The sequence below is a fragment of the Chlamydotis macqueenii genome, chromosome 8 (genome assembly GCF_036417535.1).
Source record: "Chlamydotis macqueenii isolate bChlMac1 chromosome 8, bChlMac1.mat, whole genome shotgun sequence".
Taxonomy (NCBI): domain Eukaryota; kingdom Metazoa; phylum Chordata; class Aves; order Otidiformes; family Otididae; genus Chlamydotis; species Chlamydotis macqueenii.
Window position 1 is genome coordinate 18,151,539 of NC_141563.1, and position 17,029 is coordinate 18,168,567.

The 17,029-nt window shown below is 36.1% G+C and overlaps 1 protein-coding gene across 2 annotated transcripts in view; it reads left to right on the top strand.

Moving 5' to 3' along the window:
• DPYD (dihydropyrimidine dehydrogenase) overlaps positions 1-17,029 on the top strand; it is a 370,709-nt gene that overhangs the window by 124,574 nt on the left and 229,106 nt on the right. For both annotated transcript variants that reach the window (XM_086752907.1, XM_086752908.1), the window contains exons 7-8: positions 1,469-1,550; positions 5,623-5,710. In XM_086752907.1, coding sequence (XP_086609033.1) covers positions 1,469-1,550; positions 5,623-5,710 — 170 coding nt within the window. The remainder of the gene's footprint in view (positions 1-1,468; positions 1,551-5,622; positions 5,711-17,029) is intronic.

Here is a 17,029-nt window from a genome sequence, read left to right on the forward strand (position 1 = left end):
GTATGCACATCTACTCCATAGCACAAAACTGTAAGTAGATTTTTAATAAGAGCAAAAAATTGTTTACAGATTCTAACAGTGATATAACACAGTCAGTGCTGCTTTGGGTTCTTCTAAGAATCATGGAAATGACAAGCCTTCAACAAATATATAGGTGGTTTGGAAAATACAACTTTCCTTTTTTTATTAGATTTCGTTATTGAATCTCTGCTGCAGAATCATATTGATACATTAGTTTCTGCCTCAGACACCCTTTTACTTAGCATGACCTATGAAAGTTGTATTGTCATGACACATTCATTATAGCTGATATTTAGAATGCTTTTCATTGCACAGTGGTCAGGAAGGGTGAAGAAAGGGCAATATTAGAAATGATAAGGAGGAACACAAGTATAATTAAAGTTGATGCAACTTAAAGTAAACAAAATCCTTCTGGCCTGTCAATATTAGATGTTAAAGACTGTATGGTCACTAATAATATGTAAAATAAAGCCACAGTGAATCTCTTGTACCAGTGCTTTGTTATGGAAATTATAGATGCATTAACTTGACAACAGATTAGACGGAAGCTTAGAAATATCTGAGGAGAGACTTTAACTTTTCTGCAGTCAGGTTTTTTTTTTTTTAATCTACATTCAACGAAAGTATCTGAAACAGAACTTTAGTGTGCTTACCTGTAATGTGTTTTATGAGAGAGGTTTTGAACTGGCACAAGTAGATGCCATTTCATTGGAGGAAAAGATCTGTACCAGCAGATATAAACTGAGATTCTATGCTAGCACTGCAGTTTTCCCATACAAGAGAGCTGTGATTCTGGGAACTTGAAGATGTCGTTCCCAATCTTCCCCAGGAGGAAAGAATGCCATCTAATACATGTTAAATCAAAAAGCAGACTGGAGACAAAGAGCTGGTAGAAAATTACTGACTTTGTCCATCCTGAAAAACATTTAAAAATTATGAAGTAGAAATGGAGGAGGGTACAGTTTTAAATACCATTGATCAAAATAGCATATGCAACAGCAACGACAAAAAAAATAATTTGATTCTTTCTTACTGGATAGCTTAATGAATGATTGCTAGAAGATCTCTTTGCTTTTAGAAGCCGTGATCTTTTTCTTTAAATTGATGTCTTAAGTTTGTTTAGTGTTACATATTCTGATGAAAAAAAGGAATGGAGCTGAAGTTCTTTCAGACCCAAGCTTAACATAAGTTAAATGGTTACTACAAGTGTGGGCAGGATTGGCTTCGAGGTATTGTCTTCCCGGCCAATATTTTTAACATTGAGTGAATTATGCTGTTTTTTGCTCTAACAATTTTAAAAAGCCAGTGGTCAAGCTTCAGCACATTTCCATTCACATATGGCAACATTAACTAAGGTGTGTTTTAAGTGTTGGATTTTTGACAACTAAAAAAACCCCTTTCTTCTTAATACCTGGAAGTATTTCACAGGTGTTTTTATTTATTTTAGTACATCTGAAATCCCCCAGTTCCGATTGCCGTATGATGTAGTGAATTTTGAAGCTGAGCTCGTGAAGGATCTTGGAGTGAAGGTAATGAAAATAATATCCTACCTATGTATAGCTCAAAGAAAAAAGAACAAGAACACTGCCAAAGATTAACAGCAAAATGTCATGCACATTAGTAAAGAACAATTAAAAGCTATGCTAGACAGAGGCAGGAAGATGCTTCCTCTTGCTCGGGGCATTTGTCTGTCTCCTGTCTGAATGCCACTGGTTTGGAAAAGGGCAATCAATAGTTCTCATCTGGCATGCCTGCATGTGATTAATTGTCTGTAAGAAACAAATTCCTAAATTGCTTTAGGGGTTCAATGTAGCTATTGGAATGATTTGATTTTTTTAATCCAGTTTTTTTTTTTTTATGCCAGTTTAGCACTACTTAAAGCATTCATATTTGATACTTCTCCTTTTGTTCCCTCTCCCTGAGTTTTCTTTTTTTAATGGTTTAGAGTACAGTCTTGCATCCAAGTTAATTTTATAATAAACTGCATCCAATTAAACAAAGTGTGAACATGATCATCTATTATAAACAATAACAGTCATTCAACTTCTTGGAAAGCAATAGTGATGCATTATTCTGTTAAACAAATGTGTGTTGTTTATAGATAATGGGAACATTGCTTTATTGTTAATTTAGGACTTGAGCTGAAGATTTAGATAGTATTTACAACTGCTGCACATTTTTAATAGAAGTTACAAATGTAGAATGCGTCACTGGATCAAGTTTTTGAGTACCAGGAGGGATATTTTTAATATGAAACTAAAGCGTTCAGTGAAGCAAGAAATTCTCAGAATCACAGCATCATAGAATCGTTAGGGTTGGAAGGTACCCCTAGAGGCTGTCTATTCCAACTCCCCCTGCAAGGGGCAGGGACATCTCCAACCAGATCAGGTTGCTCAGAGCCTCATCCAACCTGGCCTTGAATTTTTTCAGGAATGGGGCATCCGCCACCTCTCTGGGCAACCTGTGCCAGTGTTCCACCACTCTCCTTGTAAAAAAATTTCTTCCTTATATCCAGTCTGAATCAATCCTCTTTTAGTTTAAAACCATTACCCCTCGTTCTGTCACAACAGGCCCTGCTAAAAAGTCTGTCCCCATCTTTCTTTTAAGACCCCTTCAAGTATTGAAAGGTTACTTTAAGGTCTCCCCAGAGCCTTCTCTTCTCCAGGCTGAACAACCTCAACTCTCTCAGCTTGTCCTCATAGGAGAGATGCCCCAGCATTCTGATCATCTTCGTGGCCTCCTCTGGAGTTGCTCCAACAAATCCATGTCCTTCTTATGTTGGGGGCTCCAGAGCTGGATGCAGTATTCCAGGTGGGGTCTCAGGAGAGTGGAATAGAGGAGGAGAATCGACCTGCTGGCCACGCTTCTTTTGATGCAGCCCAGGATGCGACTGGCTTTCTGGACTGCAAGTGCACATTGCCACATCTTGTTGAGCCTTTCATCAACCAAGAGGCACAAATTTTTCTCCTGAGGGCTACTCTAAATCTATTCTCTGTGCAGCCTGTATTTGTGCTTGGAATTTCCCTGACTCATTTGCAAGACCTTGCAATTTTTCTTGGAATTTTTCGTGCTGGTTCATATTGTAAATCATAAAAGTAGTAGACTGTTGTCACAAGACCCAAGTGACAACCTCATCCTGCCAAGATTTTATAAAAATACTGGTAAGATATAAGATACGACTTTAAATTTTTCCACTCTAAAGATCCTTTTGCAACCCTTGAATAGACTGACAGAATGGAGATTGAGTTATGGATGGGGCTAAAACCAGAGCGCTGAGACAATTTTAGACAAGGTTGCTGAGCGTAGGCTCATGGGAACTATCTGGAAAACGCACTTTCCTAGGGCTGTGACAAGGTCTCCAGAATGGCAGCAGACTCCAAGACTGCTAGAGCCACCATGTCATCCTGACCTGCAAGTCCTCAGTGGTTTTGAAGTGCAGCAGAGAATCTCAATGTAAATTTGCTTCCAAGCTCTGCCATTGGTTTGCAATTGACTCCTTTTGGCAAGATAATTAATTGAAGTACCTTAGCTTTATACCTTTATAAGCTGGAAATATTTTCAGATGTTTACTCAAAGCATTTCAAATCTGTGGTGGAAGATGCTGTATTGTGTAAATGCTCAGTACTGCTGTTTATTCAAGTAATTCTACTGAAATTAGTAAGAATTAGTCAGCTGAATAAGGATTACAGAGCTAGGCCCTAGGAGTATTATGAATCCCCACATAAAATAGTATTGCCATTTAAATTCCTTCATTAAGTTTTCATACCATATGTACACAATAGGATAAAAAAAGTAATGACAATTTATGGGATGCATTTTGTTGCCAGTGAGGATGTAGCCTGTATTTTTGAAAGGATTAGAACCGTACATGGCTTTTGCACCTCTGGTAGAATTTATACTAAATCTTGAAAGAAAAAAAAAATTGTGTTTTAAGTATTGTACAGTATATTTTACATCTGCCTATTTTTTATCACTGAGAATAAAAGTATATTAAATGGAATATAGGCAGATCCAATAACAAGCAAGGTATAAAGTGATATGAAGACGAAACTGTTAAGATCACAGAGTATAGTGCTTACACATTTTGTAAAGTGAGGTAAAGAAAACTGGGGGAAAACATTGAAGTTTAGAGGGTCTAAAGTACGGAGATAAAAACACGCACACCCATGTCACGAAGTACAAAATATTAGAAGAGGAATTACACACACCTTATGCGCTCAAAAGCCTTGGGGTTAGGAGAGATGAGCAAAAGGTGTGTGTATCTCCAGTTGCATGACCTCTACGCGGGAGGCTGCTGTAGTTGATTTGCTGAACATGCAGCAAACTCGCTTCCCCGTCTCACTTTTGTAACAGCTGTAGTTGCTCAACCTGCGCAGTGACTGCTCAAAGCAGGGTTGCTGGTGGAACATTACTGTACAAACGTTTTTTAGCTTTTGTTTCTGGAAGTGAGTAGTAGTTGAAGTGAAACAACTGTGGATTATAGGTGCAATTTTATTACTGTGACTTATTTCTTTCAGTGACTGAACACCAGTCACTGCACTATGGGAATTGTTGCTTGTCTAAATTAGAATTAAACAATTGCAAGTTTAAATCAAAACTGATCTCATTCATAATTTTGAACACCTTGTTAGTTTACCATGCATGTTAGTTTACCATATCTGCTTCTTTACGAGCCAGTAGGGCATATGTAATTTGCACAGAAAGTTCTTCAGGCTTACTGCCATCTCTGGCCTGGTCTTTTGCAGGCAGCTTTTCTGGATCCACAGAAACACCATTGGCTTCACTTGAGGATTTTTTGGCATAAAGGTGTTCTAGCTAGTGGTCTCTGCAAAATTCTGGCTGTGAGCTTTGAGGGTGCAGCGCAAAGCAATGCTGCCCTTCCTTTGGGACTGGCATTGCATTCTGTGCAGTTGGAGGTCTACCAAGTGCCTGATACTGTGCGAGAAAACATTGCTTCATTTTCTATTGAGAACTCCTGTTAATACAGAATACTGTCATGTCCTTTGCTTTCTTTATTTCTCTATAAGAGGCTCATACTTTCACTAATGTTTCTGCAATAACCTTAACTGCTTGGTTTTTGTTTGGTGTGCTGGGTGATTGTTCCATTTAGTGCATATTCCCTAAAGGAAGTTCTTGCTTCCACATTGTGTTTCTCAAATTCTGATTTTCACGTGAGAAAACAACCTTTTGTAGACAGCACTGAATACAGTGATTGAGTTGCAGTAGAAAACTGCCATTTTCAATTTTACTTCAGCATTGTGCTCCATAGACAGGCTTCATTTTTTTTTTTTTTTTTGTTTAGCTTGCTTTAACTCTCTTAGCTTACAGCAGAAACCAAGCTAGCCTGTGGTGGCCATCATGTGAGGATGATCTGAAGGTACATTTTGCCTGTATCTACTTTGGGCCACTTGCTTAAATCAGAGCCAACCTGGCCTTTTAAGCCTGGCTTGGAGGGGGGAAAAAATTAATTTACTTTGTTCACTAGAAGATCCTGATATATATATATATGTGTGTGTGTGTGTGTGTGTGTGTGTGTATATGCATGACACAATAGAAATTATTTTCACATTATCACATTAAATGCAAATTTAATTCTTTCAGATAATTTTTAGTAAAGGCCTTGCAATGGATGGAATGACACTCCATACCTTGAAAGAAGAAGGCTATGAAGTGGTCTTTATTGGAATAGGTAAGAAGAGCTGACTGTCCTGTGTTTTGTCATCTTGAAATTGAATGATTATTTAAGACTTAACTGGGAATTGTATCTGTGTTAATAGCATGATGTGAGACAGCTTCAATTTGATGCAATATGAAAGTATGAAGTATGAGGAAAATTTTTAAAACGGGAAACTAAAGCTAGCTGCCTTGAAACAGTTATTTGTTAAAATTTTCACGTTTATATGGTAGATTAAGACAGACAAGAATGTAGCTGAATGAGTTGACTTATTATTTGCTTAAATAGTTAAAAATGGATAAACTAAAAAATTACTTGTGATTAATTGCCATATTGGTCTAGAATGATACACGAGTTCAGTTTTCAGTTTTTGTGAACAGCTAACTATACCCTGTGTAATTACTGAGTCTGTAAGTAAGCCAGTGATACCATGCTTAGTTACTTTTTTCTTTCCTCCGTATAAAACATGTAACACCCTTCAGAATAGGCTGTAGTGAAATGTAATTATGGGATGGGTTAACAAAATAAGCTGACTTCAACTTATACTAATACTGGCATCGTAGGTCTGTCTTCTCTCATATGCTAAAGAAGTCCTGCACCTGCCTGCTATTTGAATCATTGCATCTTTTTAATGTTAGGTTAGAATTGTTATCCATTTACAAGTATTTTGAAGTGCAGCTGGACCCCTTGCTACCATATGATAGGCATATTGAGCAGGCATCATCTACAGTTGGTATGAGGCTTAATGCTCTTTATTGATCTAGACGTTGCCTAAGTGAACATAATAGGGAACAAGTTGTCCAACTGTTCCTCCTTCCTATTATTGATTACGGAGATGTAATTCTTAGTACAGCGACAACTGTTGTTTACCATCTGGGTATGCAGTATAATAAGCTTTGCAGGTCTATTCTGTCATGTGATTGTAGTACAGAGCGTTGTGATTTATATAATCCTAAATCCTCACATTGTTAGACACCTTCCATGTACAGGAATTTCTGATGTGTCATATTTTGATGTAATTGTATACAAAGCAATGGTCCAACTTATCTTCTTTATTGCTTTTATCTATGTCTTTCAAACAGCTTTGTGAAATCTCACCAATGAGGGATTAATTAATAAATAAACATTTGTATTCTGAGAGTCCTAGCATTTAGGAAAAAACTATCATTCATTTTTGGAACATGATTCCCCTGAATTTAAATTTAAATAATTTATTAATTAATAATAATTAATAAATTTAAAATAACAGTTCAGCTAAAGCCTAGCAAAGATGACCACTGAGCACTTTACACATAGAATTGGAAGGTTTGCTTTATGTATGTGAGTTTATTTTCTGACCTTAAAGTAATCCTAACATAAAATATTTTTTGTTAGAAATGTATATAGACAGCATTGTGCCATGTAGATGCTATGTGGAGGAACACAGCTAGAATTTTAATAAACAAGAGAAGGTATCTGAAGCATAATTTACCTGTAAACCATATGTTCATTGGTTGTATTAAGAAACAGAGGGTATAAATAGTAATGGAGGATTATGTGTTCCTACAAAGTTTGTTACTGGAAGCTACCTTGCATTCATTATGAAGTTGGTCCCTCTCTGTACCCCTACGTCTGCCTGTCATCTCTCTTTTACAGTACTGTGTAAGACACTGACACTAAGGTGGCCTTGCATACTGGTAGTGAAAGATGGAGGACAAAAAAAAGGGGTTACAGATTTCTAGGGTTAGCTACATTAATGCAATAGAGCATTTACAAACTCTCAACAACAGCAGATTTTCCATAATGTGTCTTTACTGTATTTCTTTTTGCATTCTTTACCTACTGAACAAACATATATTCAGTGAAATGTCGTATTTGAACATTACCCTGAATCATGGGAATAAAATAATTAGAGACCACTACTTATATAAAATAGAAGATTTTTTTTGTTTGTTTGCTTGTTGCAGTTTGCTTCTGAATGAATCTGTACGTTGATGGAACATAAGCATAGTAGTTTTCGATTTTCCCTATTAGTGGAAGAAAGAAAAAGTGAATGTGTGTGTGTGTGTGTGTTAAAAAAATTGTCCCTGGTGGGAAGAGGGAGTACACTGTGAGAGGATTTTTTCATAGCAATGCAATTTTTGAAGAGCATACCTTTAGTCTTGCAAGTAAGATGGAACTCAAGAATTTATTAGTCAGGATTGTGCAAAAGTCCACATGATTCGTGAAATGGAAGAGCACTTGTAAACAGCCAGCTACATGAGGGCAGGTGCAGATGCAAAGAGAACTTTTAAAGCTATTTTCCACACACTTATGCATCAGGAAAAATCTATTACTTTGTGAGAATGTCGCGTGAGGTAGGGAAAGTACAATGTTTAGCTGAGTCTGTGGAAGATAAAACATAGGTGACTTAAGTTTGGTCACTTTTAGCAAGTGGCCGTATTAATGAAAAATGAAAAATGAATAGCAAAGGCTTTTTGTGAGAGCTGTTTGTAAAGGTGTTAAAAGTGTGCTCTGGTCAACATGTTCACTCTGTTTCAGACCTGAAGAATAAAGAATCTCCCAAAAGGATATACATTAACAGCCTTACTCTAAAATAAATAATAATAAAAAAACATGCTTAGCTTCAACTCTTTCCTTACTGAGGCATTGAGTCTATGATGGTTTATCTTAAGGTGAAAGATTCTTCAGTCAGTAGGTCTGGTGCTTAGAGGTCATTGTTTAAAGCTCAGAAAAACACCTTGTACTACCCCTGAAAATGAACAGATGGCCAGTATGTGTCACCAACCTTTGGCAACTTCTGGGGTCTCAATGTCAGTCGCACCTTACCTCCATACTATTTTATTTTGTACCATCTTATCTTTCCTAATTAGACTGTGGCTGTGTGTATAACACTGTAGAGAGTGATGTGGAATCTGGGATTACAGAGACATATGTTGAACTGGCATAGACTAGATCTGAGGAAAGGCTTTCATAGTTACCTGGATAAATGGTAATGAAAGAGATCAATCTAGGCAATGGCACACTGGTAGTCAACACTGTCCTCTGATAGCAGAACCTCAGAACAAATCATAGGTGAATCTCAGTCACAGAATTGCCTTTACCTTTTTTGCTTTTGGTAGTTCTTTCCCTCGTTCTCCTGGTTTTTGCCTACCTGAATGGTATTTCATCCAACTAGTTCTTAATACTGTACTTTTTATTTCTAGAAGATCAATATTTGAATTGCCGCTTCTCTATCCATCACTTACTTTCATGTCCTCTCAGTTTCCTCTCTACAAAGATGTGTATTTCGCAACATTTGGCAACGGTCATTATCTTGTGTTTTACATAGAAGGACCTTAGAGAGATACCATTCTTCTGTTTTTCTCCACCAGTCCTGATTTCAGATTACAGCTAGCAGAAGTATGAAAAGGTAGTCCATGAATCTCAGTTTCTTGCATCGAAAGTAATTATAGACATTAGCAGATGTGAGAATTTTTTCACAAGACTAAAAGGCAGCATCCAAACAAAGGAAGGAACAACCTGTTAAATATATTCCAGGAGTCTCTACTATATTTTTTTTTAGTTCTCTTTTCATTGTAATTTAGTTTGGTGCAATTTCTAAACTTATTCAATCTTATTTCAATGAGCAAATAAAAAAGCTGATTAAGGGTTAGAGATGTAGAATTAGAGTCCTTACAAATTTTATTTTAAAATTTCATTTATCTTCCAGTTACAAGACTTTTGGTTTTATTTTGTTATTCACAAACATTAATTAATAGGAATTAAATCTCCTCATAGAATTTTCAAAGTTTTAAAACTGACCTCTAAAATTATGCATAGAAAAAAAAAATCCTTTCCAGATTTCATAGATTACACCCAACATACTCTGCCTGGAATCAGCTCTGCTTTTTGAGAAGATATGTTTGTGAACAATTTGTGTTTAAGCTGACATCAGTTTGAAAATTTTGCTATAAAAAAAAAAAAAGCCTTCCATCAGTTGCTGCCTTCTGTAAACACCATAGAGACTCAGAGAAACAGAGAATCGGCATGCTGAGAGCAAAAGGAGAAATCAGTGATGGGCTGAGGGGCTAGAGGAGAGCACACATGGTCCTCAGAGACAGCAGAGTAAGGCAGCGAAGGGTATCGTACAGAGAACAGAGAGGTCTGAATGCTTTGTATTACTGTGTCTCTTGGCTGATTTTCAGGGTAGAACACTTGCGATTTTCACAAAAATTGTCTATGTGCATGTGTCTCACTTGGCTATTAGAACAAATGCAGAAATACTAGGCTTTTATTACTCAGCCTTCTTGAAGTTCAGCTGCATTTTTTGGAAAACAGGATTCTGTGGTGGTATCTTTAAGACTCCACAAAGCATTGTATATTCTTTTTGAAAGAGAAAATGCAAACCAATTTTTTATACTACTATTTAATTGAATGAAAATGAATGACCTAAATATTTAAAGTATTTAAGGACATATTTCATGTGACATTCATAACATAGGGGATTGATATAACATTTGCATTCTTTATATAAAAAGATCAGATTAAAATATATCTTCAAAGATTGTTTTATTGGGTAAAATATTTTAAAATATCTTAAGCCCCTATTCCCAGAAATTGCTTAGATACTTCAACTTGTGTTAAAGTTCATAGGCTTAAACTTGCTCAATAACTTTCTAGTTAACTTCTCATTATAAGGCAAATGCAGCTGGTGATGATGCTTGTTTTGTTCTCCATCTTGTGATGTTGAATTGCTATGAAGTTAGTTTTATTGTATTAGAGTATTCAGAGGTTCTATGAATACTATGAAATTGTAAGTTAGATGAGCATATAGAGTAAATCCAAGCAGATTGTTGCTTGGGTGTATCCTAAATAGTATGTCCTACTTGCAAGGGTTAAAATCGTGCATAAAAAAAAAAAGAAAAAAAATGAAATCCCTTGTGGAGAGAACCTTTGTGATAATTGCAGTCATTCATAGTTAATTAATGTAGCTTTCAAACAATAATATAATCAGATGATTCCATTGATTGGAATCAAGTTACACACCAACAAAAAGAAATTAGAAGTCCAAGCATTGATGTACCTTGTTGTTAAAAAAACCTCTGTGAGATTGATTTACTGTCTCTTCCCCAAAAAGTAAGTAATCTCCTCATGCCTGTTATTATCTTCTGATTAACTATGCAGTGCCACCTGGTGTGCAGATGGGAAGAATATTACACATCAAGAGCTCTGTTCACACCCACCCACACAGATATAAACCTATGTGGCAAAAAGTGAACAGATGTTCATTTTGCTTGTGCTACAGGAAAAAATTGTGCATCGTACTCCTGATTCATAAACTAAATTTGGAGGACATGAAATCTGCATATGGGGCCCATAGGCCCATGGCCAGCACAGACTTTTATGGAGGAAATATGTCATATTTAAAATAGTTCTCATTTCAGATTGTGAAGATACTTTTATTTGTTTGCTTCTCTGGTTTTGTTTTACCTTGTATTTCTGAGTTACCTTTTTCTCTTCACTTGTTACTTCACTTATTGCCTCCAAAGGGAAAAGTTTAGAGGCAGAGTCATTTGAAAACATATCCGAGATTTATTTGTTGGATGGTTGTTTTTCAGAATTGTTTTCTGTTTCTTGGCATTTAAGATGTTCCATAAAATTATGCTTTTAGGCCTCTTTGCAAAGACTTGTTTGGCTCAGTGGTAATGTAGCAAGTAATGTAAAATATAATGCATCTTGGTTAAAGATGGAACTGTAGTACAAGCATTGCGCAGCCTTAGGATCTTCAGCTCTATTTTTGGAGAGTTTTTGGTGTTGTTTTGTATTATGTTATAATTTCCTAAGTATTTTGACACTTGATAGATGATACAGTTTTTGCTGCAAGAAAGCTGAAGCCTAAAGAACCGATAAAACAACAAACAGGGGAGAAGAACAATATATTGGAAGATAGTGCAGGAAAGAATGATGTTGGAAAAATGATCAGCTAGATACTCAAAATAAATAGGTGCTTAGCTTAGTTTCTGGATTGGTTTTATTGACACTTGTGGGCAAGGGTTGTCACTGTCTCAGAACCTTGCAAAGATTATGCTTTTCACGAAGGATTTTAAATGGTGGTAACATCGGCATTTCAGGCATCAGTATCCTTATGCAGTAAAAGATAATACAGGCTGCAGAGCCAGGGTAAACACTTGGAATTACTTTGTATTGTGACAAAACAAAATATTCAAATCCATTTAGCTGTGAAAAGCTATGAGGCTTTGGTATTAGATATAATGAGAATGAAGTCATCAAGAGGAGCCATGAAGTCAGAGAGACTACTTTGAACAGTTTGAAGAGCAACAGTGGCAAAGAACAGTGCCAGGACTTGGACAAAGCCAATTTAAAGTATTTCACAATTACCTTACAGTAACTCAAGTAATTTAAAAATTAGATTTTGATTTTTTTTTTTTTAAATAAAGATCTATGAGAGGGTTAGTGATAGATGCACTTACAGTTTCGTACAGAACAGGGTCAAATTGAACTGCAACTGCATGAAATGTAGTCCCAAGGAAGAAGGTCTATGCAAGTCGTCTATGTAGTCAAGTATAGGGCTTCTTTATAGTCTGCCTCCTGGAGAGCCTTAGCTCATGGCTCACAACCTGGAGAATGAATGCACTTTTCTATAACATCGTATTTCTTAAGTTTTTCATGTCTTGTTTGAAGAGTGTTTTAAGAAAATTGCACCATAAATTGTTTATAATACAAAACTCATTAGTCCTCCATATTCATGTTATTCTTATCTTCTGCTACTTTTTAATCTAAAAACATTTTGTTATTAAAAAAAAGGAATACAGTTATAGTAGAAAAGGAACTCTATGAAAGAACCTGTTCTTACATGCTTATAGCAGATGTTTGAACTTGCTTTTATTCCCAGTGCAACATCTTTCCTGGAGACCAACAATGGACATACATCCAAGAATTTTGATGCTTGAGGTAAATTTTTCTGCTGTTGGCATTTGTAGTAAATTGTTCTTCCAGCTCTGTAGTTCTCACTGCTCTGGATATTAGTGGAATGTTTCTAATACACATCGGAAGCAGTAGACAGTTGAAAGCTTTTAGGGCTCAGATGCACATACCGGCTTATTTATTATTAATAGTCTCAGGACACTTTCAAAAAATACTAATAATCTGCCCTTGGGTATCCTTAAGTTATTCACTTGCAAATTACATGGATTTTCATGCAATTATTTACTTATCTTTTCTACCAAAATACTCCTTATCATAACAATTTCTGCTGCACATGTTTTACAAAACACTCTCCTGTCTCTTTCTAAGATGCTGGACAGTTTCCCTGAAGAAACGCTCATCTAAATACAAAGACAAAATAAATTTGATTCATATTGTTTTAAGAGTAGCTATTTTTTTTAATATCTTAACAGATGAATTAATCTAACATCATTTAGCACTTTTGGGGAGCTTATTCAAGCATTTATTTTTAAGCATTTTGATGTTTGAGAAGTACATAAGAAAAGAAAATAGGAACAGAATGGTGATTATAGAGACTGCATTTTCATATTCTGATGTTACCCACTTCAGTGCTTTACACCTGAAGAGCAGCTTTGCTTGCTTACCTGTTGTTTCTGAAAGTTCACTCCACGAGTCAGTTGCTTTTATCTTTTAGATGTGCAAGTATTAATTATACTGCCATCTTTTTACTTCCACGTTAATATTCAGACACAGAATGAACAGCCATCTGAAATACAGCTGTTGAGTTGGTGCAGATCCATTGACTTTAGCTGAGCTCTTTTTCCTTGTAAGGTGAGTGCATGTGGTCCAATATGTGTATTTAATGCAAGGAGACACTTTTTGGAACGTTGTTCTACCTTATACTATAGGAGGACTGACACAATACAAAATTTAAACAATAGATTTAGAAATTCCTTACTTTCCTTCATCTTGCTTATGAAGGATAAAAGTCTGGTTAAAAACCTAGGCTTGTTGCTTATATATATATATTTTTTAAAGATTGTCCAGAAGTAGGAAGTGTACCAGAATCTCACTTAGTTAGTGGCAATTGTTGGTGAGAAGATGGCACACACTTTTTGATGTTAATGAATAAAGTTTTAAGCAGTCTTCCTGTACACATTTATGTCTCATAAATATAATGTTTCTGAACTCATTCCTTTCACTGCCCGCTCAACAAGTGGTGTATCTGCTTGTTGAATTTAATTGACAAGTTAAGACAAAACCTGGATTTATGTGGTGGGTTTGCAGTACTTGTTGAAGGACTTTTAGAAACGGCTTTAGGAAACCTTCTTGCTCTGCCACTTCTCTGTCAGGAGAGTGGTCCCTAGGAAGCCACTGCGGTGCACGGGCAGGGCTCAAGGCTTCTGTCTGACCCAATGGTTGTCTTGTGCTTCTCAGTCATCTGCTTCCTTTTTCATCATTGCTTGGTAGTCAGGGGCCTTTGATCTAGAAATAGTTTAGTACAATGAAGCGCAGTTACCTCATTTCAGGGGAAAATCCTGACACCTGAGTGTGCTTGAGGCCAGTTTTGGTCCTTCATGTAACTTGGGGAACACTTGCCAGTGATTCTCTTTGGGTCTGGATGGGATTCACAGTCCGAGGGCCTTCCTTGCCTGTGGTCTGTGCCTGAGGGAAAAACTCAGTCATTCCTTCAGGCTCAACGCGTTAACTGAAAAGCTTTCCTGTTCCAGTAGTATTTGTAATTTCCTTATCCAATACAGTAGCTTCTACCATTGTGGGAAGACACATCCACTACCTTCCAGATCTCTTTAGTTTTAATGAGGTGGCAGCTTTTTAAGTTAACGAATATCTGAGAAGAAAATTTTACATGTTCATTACAGTAATTAATCTTTAGTTAAGCTATGTAAATATTTTTGCTTCTGTCTCGTATTTTGAGTGGATAGAGATTATCCAGGCTTTTGAACCACTTGTGGTCATGATGCTTGAAAATTGTTCTTTGCTGTTCTAATCTATACTTTTCAGAGATGCCAGTGATATGGTTGCTTTTACTGTGAAATTAAAAGACACTGTGTAAATACATATGTAAATGGTTCCTAGTACTGTGTATATAATTAGGATAGAGCATATAAATATTATAGTATATGTCACGTGCAAGTCTTTTAAAAGAAAGGTTAACATGTATGCAAATATTTCTCTGGGTTTGTGTGGCATACTGGTGTGTCCTATAGGCCTGAGATCAAATTTGACATTCCTTGTGCATAAAGTCACATAGTCTTCTGTGCACATTTTATAGTATCAAACCGTATTTAAAATTTGTCACTTTCTTGGTGATGTCACAAGGTGTGGAGTATATGCACAGTAATTAAGATTCACTGTTTGTAGTGTTACTGCTTTCGGTGTATTAATGCTAAATTTACTGTAAATTGTCTTTATAAAACAATGTTTACAAGATTAGAAGACAGAAATAAGCATACTAAGTACTCAGAGTGTTCAGATAATGCTAATACAAATTACATGTTTATCTAACAGAGGAAAATATTCTCCAAACATTGTCCTTGACAGTGTTTTCTTTCACGAGAAATCCTTTGGCTATTATTCATTCATTTGTGCTAAAAATGTAGTAAGCTGAACATGAACCATTAGAGAAAGTGAAAATCCATTCAGCAGCTAGTCTGATGATTCAACATTCCCTCTAATGATCTTTGGTGATTAGTTTCATAGGAAGAAAAAAATTGAATAATGAGAATTTAAAGATCAACAGGTTTCATCCAATTAATCTTTAATGTTAATACTGCAGTTCTGTTGAAATTACTAATCACCTACCAAGTAGAAACTTGTGGTGTATTACTACATTTCTAAGAGTTGTCAAGGTTTTGTTTGTTATTGTTTCATTGATGTAATGGAAAATAGTGGAACTCACTGCAGATCTCTTAGGATTTTTTTTTTTTTGTTACAAATAATTCATTGTTGGTTTGTGACTAATGATAATAGCCGTTTATTTGACTGTGATGTGTAATTTTAAATAGATTCTAACAACTTGGTAGATAGTGAAATTTCAGTATCTGGATGTTATTTAAATTGAGGTGACATCATTAACCATTATCAAACACCATTTCTCAATTGTAGAATATTTCTAATACATTGGATTTTTTTTAAATGAGAACAAACCATATATTCTAAAAGAAACATTTATTCTAATTTTATAGTTAGTATATTGTTTAGTAGTTAGACGTTTAAAATATCACAATTCATTATTTCAATATATAGGTGACTGAGACATGATTGCTTTTCTACTTGCTGTGAAATACAGGCTTGATGCTGATCTTATGGCCCAATAGAAATCTTTTGTAGATGAAAAATTATGGCTGAATTTTTATCTGGGAGATATCTTAACTTTTAAAGAATTAAATAAGGTTTGCTTCAAAACAAACAAAAAAATGCTCCTAAGAAGATTTTACATACTTAAGCAACCAAATAGCAGCTGTTTACATATTTATGTTGCTTGTGGCTTCCGAGTTTGATATTCTGCAGCTGTGCTGTAGAAGAAACACTCTTGGTGGCTAAGAAAAAAAGGGCAAGTCCAAACTGTGAGGCATTGTGGTGCCTGTTCTAGGTAGATTTTAGGCAGTTCTAATTATTTGATCCTTCTCAAGGTGAGGTGGATCCCCTACATGTTCCATGTAAGGCTCAAGAAGGCCCCAGCAGGCTGGCAGAGCTTCTCCATGCGGGAGCCCGAGGCGATAACTTAGCCTGGCCCCTGCAACTTCTTCAGCATGGGAGGTTGGGGCATGGCACCCTACGCCAAGGGTTAGTGTGATTGACTTGAGTTCAAGACTACTACAGATCCTGATGTTGCCCCAGATTATGGGGTTTTAAGTTGCCTGTTTATCTGCTTGTACTCGGAGTTTGAGTTTTTGCCTGTTCCTAGCAGAAAGAAATTTAGGAGAGACTGACACTGTGACCGTTCTGTGCAGGAAGCCTAGGCTACTCGGTTGTGGTGTCTGTACTAATCCTGCCTGTTTTGTTGCTGTACTAACTGCTTCATAATAAAGCTTGGAGTTAATTTGCGTTAAAAACCTTATTTCCTTCCCCCAGTAGATAGAATCTAAAGAAATCATCCCGAATTGTTACAATCCATGCCTTCTTTGTGCACAACTTTTTTTTTTTTCTGGAAAGCCCAATAAAATTAAGTAAAGGGAGTTCTGAAATCTTAGCACTTTTTAAATGATAGAGACATAAGAGTCTTAATACACCCACTGCACTGGCAAGTTAGTTCCTTATTTTTCAAATGCAAATATGGGCCCTTGTGTGTGCTGAATATGCCCTTTATTGTATTGAAGCGCAGAAAGTACATATTGTATCTCAGGAACTTCTGTAGACCTGACATACTTGCAAGAATGGAATGTG